At 28.2% G+C, this 6,721-nt stretch overlaps 1 protein-coding gene across 2 annotated transcripts; it reads left to right on the top strand.

Moving 5' to 3' along the window:
• The first annotated feature begins 3,793 nt into the window (after nucleotides 1-3,793).
• Nucleotides 3,794-5,836, top strand: LOC107010677. 2 transcript variants are annotated; one of them, XM_027915016.1, is made up of 3 exons: nucleotides 3,794-4,041; nucleotides 5,260-5,366; nucleotides 5,480-5,836. In XM_027915016.1, the coding sequence occupies exons 1-3, from the start codon at nucleotides 3,905-3,907 to the stop codon at nucleotides 5,548-5,550; spliced, it is 315 nt and encodes a 104-aa protein (XP_027770817.1). In that variant the 5' UTR covers nucleotides 3,794-3,904; the 3' UTR covers nucleotides 5,551-5,836. The 2 variants fall into 2 exon arrangements, with proteins under 2 accessions (XP_027770817.1, XP_027770816.1); XM_027915015.1 differs by having other exon boundaries at nucleotides 3,805-4,041; nucleotides 5,474-5,836.
• Nucleotides 5,837-6,721: the final 885 nt, after the last annotated feature.

Raw genomic sequence — 6,721 nt, 5'->3', positions numbered from 1 at the left:
TTATAAAAGTCGCTGCCCAGGCAGCGACTTCCACATTTTTTTTAAAAAAAAAAATTCTTTTTTTAAAAATCGCTGCCTAGGTAGCGATTTCATTTTTTTTTAAAAAAAAATTCACATTTTGCAAAATCGCTGCAGAGGCAGCGATTTTGCTTTTTCCGGGGAAGTAAATCGCTGTTGATGCAGCGATTTTGCCGTTTTGGTTAATATAAAATTTTATATACCGTTTTGGAATTTTTATTAATATTTTGTACCTTTTAGGCTCCGTACTCAAATTAAATGCTTTTGGTACTTTGAAGAGTTTATAACGGTTGGAAGTACTACAATGACTTATCTTAGAACTTTTCTTATATAATTATACCTTCTTATATAATAATCGTATTATCTGGATCAATTTATCCATACATCTATTCATTTTAAGAAATATATGTTATCTTTTATCAAATACAAGTAAAAAGTTAATAACACTAGGTCTGTATATCAATTCAATACATGCATGTTATGTGTTTAAATTTATAATTCATTTTCTTTAATCTTGATGAATTAATATATATTTTACTTTATTAAATTACATAATAATAAAAATAATGTTCATTTTATATATACATTCGATGCGGATGAAAAAAATTTGTTATTAATCTCTCCACTAAAATTAGAATTAAAAAAAAGAATCACGTAGCATTTTTCTTTACCGGAATGTTGCTGAGGTTCTTCAAGTGTTGAACGGCCCAATTTGTTAGTCGCATTTGGTGGAAACCACTCAAGCAAATTGACCAACTCCTAGTAGACTATTTCTATTACTTTTGAGATTTGAGAAACGTTTTGAAATTGGTATTAACCGTATTTCACCATAAGTATTTCTTAACTTCAATCTTTTTGCCTCGTTGGAACTGAAATTACGAACAAAATTTCTAAACAGAACACTTATAATTCCTTGTTTTGTTTAGTAGTGTAATACTTCGTATTTTATTTGTTCATTTCTAAATTGTCACCTATTAAGAAAATAATAATTAACATAGTGAAATTACTATTTTTTTCCTATTATTTATAAATTAGATGAATTAAAATTTAAATTTTTTAAAAAGTTTTACCTTTTTTATATAGTTATTAATTGAGAATATAATAAATTATTTTTTCTTAATTTATTAAAATAGACAAATTAAAAGATAAATATCTTCCAAAAATAAATTATACAAGTAATTAAAGGACAAACAAAGTATTAGACATGCTGAATATGGACTGAATGTAGTAGAGCTATCTTGTTTGTTTTTCTCTTTTTATTGTTAATGATGAGTAGAGTTGTTAAAATGAGTTTAATTCGCTAGATTGGTTCAATTCAATCCTTTAATTTAGTGAAATTAGGCTTAAATTTTTCAGCTCATTTAAGAATGAGGCTATTTTTCCAGCCTCATTACGTCCGCTAGCTTCATAAACCCAATTTGCAACTGTCAGAGGTCAACTTATGGGCTATGAATATTTAAGAATATTTTTTATATATATTAGTAGTGTAAATAACAAAATCAAGTCTTTTAAACTAACTAATTTTTTTTACGGAAGAAATGGTGGAATGATCAAATTTTTCAACTAAATCTTAGGTTGACTATTATATATTTTTGTAACTATTCAGCGAAGTGTGTTTTTCATAAATGTATTTTTATAAGTATTCATCGAAGTATGTGATTCATAAATAAAAATTTGTATGTGTTGATGTCGTGTTCATAATATCAACGTTCGGTACTTTTAGATATTTTTTCCAAGAGAGTAATATTGTTCATTTTTTGGCTGAAGGCTCAATCCGTCCCAATTTGTGAACTTAGGATTGGATTGAACTGCTATTTTATAAGCCCTTTAATTAAAAGGGTCAGCCCATCTTAACCCTTTTGACTCTCTAGCTCGTTAGGATGAGTTAGGCCACACAATTTAATAGCTCTAACGATGAGGTGGCTTTTCATTCTGAGAAAAAAAAAATACATTTAAACTGTCGCTAATGGTATGCAGATATCAGAGGTGGAACTAGGTTTTAGATTAGTAGGTCCTAAATTTTTAAAAAGAAGAAGGATCTTAACCTAAAGTAACAATCATTAGATTTTTAATATTTTTACTTTAATCTTCAATATTATTTCAAGTGAAATTAAATTTATTAAATTCATCGTTAATATTTTAGCACCTAAAATAAATATTTTATTAGTTTCACCCTCACGTTGAACCATTACTGTAAGTTTGCAAAAATATAAATAAATTGAAAAGCAAATATAATTATTTTAATATAATAAATAATCAATATGTGAGATAAATATAGAATTAAAGATTAAAAATTAAATTTAAATAAATAATCATACTGTTTAAAACCAAACAAATAAGAAAAAATAAAAAGGGAGAGATAAGACTACATGTCGGAGGTCAGACTTCAGATGATAGCAATTAAATCAACCATAAAAATAAAAATTGGAATATTAACTTTTTTGAAAAAAAAATGGGTGAAACTTTTTTTTGAATGCGCAAGTAAAAATCAATAGTCAATATTTTTTAGAATATAACACGAATGCTTTTTTCCTATTTTTTTACATTTACCTATATTTTTTTCCACGTATGTTTTTGTTAATCCTTATTTTTCTGTTTCTTTTTTTTAAAATAAATAAATCCCTCCCAATTATAAAACCACCTATGAAATTAGCCCAAAATTACGTCCAGTGGGCTAAACGATTTCGCTAGTCTTGCATACACCTCTGGGTAAACTGTTTCGTATTTTAATACAAATATAAGATTTAAAAAAAATTAATAAATTCGTTCAAACATCCTTTTGATACAGTAGTTTCGTCTTTGGCATATATCTTTCGTCATATTTTTGGAATATCAATATTCATGTCTTCTAAAAACTAAAGCATATATACTTTATAATAACGAATATACATGTGTTATAATTTTATTTACAAATTTAACATTTATTAAATCTCGAACTGATGAATAAAATTGCGCCACATGTCTCTATTTAGTATTCTTTAGAATAAATATATATGCTCTAGTTTTTGAACGGCTGAAACATCAATGTCTAAAAATATGTAATTTGCATATTATTTATGATGATTCGAAAGTATATTTATCCCTATTCTAATGATATTATTTTAATTTTATGTGACTTTTTAAGAAATTTTTTATTGTATATTGATTTGAATTGTCAATTATTACTTTATATTAACTTATTTAATCTAATTTTAAAACTATTGTGTTAGAAATCGCTGAAATTGAAGAGTTTAGGACTCAAAATTTGTCACAAGCACCACCATAAGTGTGGTACAATGAGGCTGCAAAGTGACCTCATAGATTTAAATAGAAAAATGAAAAAAATTCTATCTTTAAATTTTTTCCACTACCATTATTCCCCATTAGTTTTATAAATTTTCAATATTTCTTATTTTTACGTATTAAATTAATGTATTAACGCATCAAATTAATGTATCTCGCGCATCAAATTAGTGTATCATGTATAAAATGCACATCAAATTAGTATATCATATATAAAATATAATGTATCTTACTTAACAATTATTGTATCTCATATATCAAATTAGTATATCAGCGCTTATATTATATCAGTTTGAGTGATTTCTGTAATTAATATAAAACATCCCTTCGAGCCGTACCCAATTTGAATAAAAAAAAATTAGTTAAAATCTAACACGAATATCAGAAGAAGGTGCCACGGGAGAATAGTTTGTTTTTCGGTTATACCCCATGGATGACACGCGAGTCTAAACGTGTCAAGCGTTGATGAAAAAGAGAATATGTGTGGCGAAAGGTAAGGCCAACCTAACGACTTCGTTTTGTCCTCCTCTCTATATATCATTTGATCTCAAGCTCAAGTAATTCCAACTATACAATTTGATGATTTAACAATCGAACAGTAAATATGATAAACGCACTCAGATTAGCTACCAGAGCACAACCACTTTCTCTGTTCTCAAAGTCTTCACAGATTGGATTGCGGACTCTTTTGACAAAATCAGGCAAACAGGACGACGTCAAAGTGGACCAGACCAACCCTAAGTAAGTATTAGTATTACTACTTTTTTGTTAATACATTTTATTAATTTTGTTAGTTGAGGTGAGATACAACTATACAAGTCTCTTCATTTGAAATGTAATATTAATTATAATATATATATAAAAGATTTTAACAAATTACTCCATATTAGAAATTAAATTAATCAACATTGTACCAATATTTACATAAATGGACAGTACATTGAAGATTTTAAAACACACCAACATCCATACACATTTATACTGTAGTTGTATTCGGACATTGGAAACAAGAAGATGAACCAAGAAATGAGTGGCATTGAGGGTCAGTAGCAGCAAGATCAAATGAAACGTATAAATGGGATAAAATAGATTATGTGTTTAAAGCTAAAATAAATTGGGTGAAATTGATCTTTAAATCCCTTAATAAGTAAAGGGAAGAAGAAATATAGGATATTAGTTTTAAGGGAGAAGAGATGATTCAACCTTTTTTATTTTTAATGGATCTTGTAATTGGGTTTGGGTCAAAGGGATATCAATATAGGTTGAGTGGGTAAGGAAACAGTTTTAGTGGTTTGGAATTAAACTTTATTCGATAGAATGACGTCACGTAATAATTAATAATATAATATTTAATATTTAAAAAATATAAGGTTATTAATTTAAAGAGTAATAGTAGATAAAAAGGTTGATCGAGGGATATTTTTAGCCTAATATATGGATGAGGGGTATTTTAAAATCTTTTCGAGAAGTGCAGGGGTATTTTTAAACCTTTTCGAATAGCAATATGAAATAATTTTTTTTTATTTACGATGGAATAATATTTTTATTATAATACTAGTAAATTTTAATTATTATTTTCTTTTAGGGGTAAAGGTATATATATAATAACAATAATAATAATATATTTTTAGAAATAATGATTTTTTAATTCTTAAAAAGTTAAGATATTTGATTATTTGTACTATAATCATATGAGGTGTTTTATTTTCTATGCTTTTTCTTGATTAGGTTCGTAATTATTTTAGACTATTGATTATAATTTTGCCTTGCTATAAGGTTTACGCTCTATGTCTCAAGACTTACATCATAATACCTTATTTTTAGAAATGCTTCGCCTCATGCCCTATTTTTTAAAACACTGATCAAAATATTTAGTAAATTTATGACTTTAAATTCTAAATTGGTGTTATATAAGGTGTGATAATAATATGATTATGATTTATATTTATTGGGTCAAAGGGAGACAATGTCCAGCTTTGGAGAGGGATATGCCACTAGGTCAGATGAAGAAGGTTTTGGAGGGATCTATGGAGGAAACCAAGAGGATGAGGAAAAAGTTGTCCATGGTAATTAAAAATTCACTCATCACTTCATGTTCTTAATACATGGTTCCGTTTTTCTCTTCTCTAGTCTTTTATTTCTTGCGATGATTCATATATTATTTGTTTGATAGGTTCAGAGTTTGATAACAAACAAGGAAGTGAAGTGAAGGAGAAGGAGAAGGCTCGTAACCAATCTCAAGTAGCTTGAACAAAAATTGGCTCCACTATACTAGTGAATTGACGAGACGAGTTTCAACCTTTTTTTTTTTTTTTGACGTGTAAATATGTTTGAGGTAATGCTCAACGCTTACTCTAACATATGGAATAAAAATTTCAAAATTTAGTGTTTAATCTTGAAAGACATTTAATATTTAGTACTACTGTTTTTCTGTGTTTTTGTTGATGATCTCTTCACAAATAATGTGTTGCATTTTGCTGATATGTACTACTTGAACCTGAATATGTCAATTGATAGTACCTCCATCATTGAGCAACTGGAGAAATGACTTCCATTGGCCATTTCTCGGTCTTTTTTATAAAAGAATGTCCAATATCATGGAGTTCCATTCAACTCGTAAAACTCCAGGTGAGTAGAACTTTTGTGATTAAAAAAATAACCATTATCCTTTCCGCAATAAGAAAAAGAGGAACTTTCATGTATAACTACTAAAAATAATTTAATTACTTTTTATAGCTATAATTTGATAATTACTAACTTATAGCTACATGTTATGAGAATGAGAGAGGCGAGTGAGCCTGTGGGTGAGAGGAGAGAGGTGAATTCTATATGTATATTGGTAGATAATTTTATATTATACATATATATTTGTATATATGACAAACGAGATTGGGAGAGAGGAGAGAGGCGAGCGAGATTGGGAGAAGGATGAGAGAGAGCGAGCGAGAGAGGGTAGAGAGTGGGAGAGGGGTGGATTGTATATGTATATTGTTTAGATAATGGTATATTATACATATGCATTCGTATGAAAAAAATAAGCGAGATTGTGAGAGAGAGGAGGGAGACGAGCGAGATTGGGCGAATTATAAATATACAAATGTAGCTAATTATATAAATTTAATGTCAGTCCACTTAATTAATGTATAATATTAGTCGTAAGTGATAATTATAACAAGCTATAATTATTATGAATAGTTAAATAGTATAAATATGCTTACCGGTGTATTTATTAGTATTTCTGAATGTTTCTTTGTCTAAACGTCCACATAAATATTTTGGGCTTGGCATAGTTGGGCCTTGTCCCTACCATTCTACGGCTTTTAATGGGCTGCGCTTAGATTTACTTTGTGGTTAAGCCCTTAATTCGGAAGGGAACACGTCGGTTACGCCACTTGTCACGAAATAATTGGTCAACATAACC

This window comes from Solanum pennellii, chromosome 2, assembly GCF_001406875.1.
Source record: "Solanum pennellii chromosome 2, SPENNV200".
Taxonomy (NCBI): domain Eukaryota; kingdom Viridiplantae; phylum Streptophyta; class Magnoliopsida; order Solanales; family Solanaceae; genus Solanum; species Solanum pennellii.
This window is presented reverse-complemented; position numbering and strand designations above follow the sequence as displayed.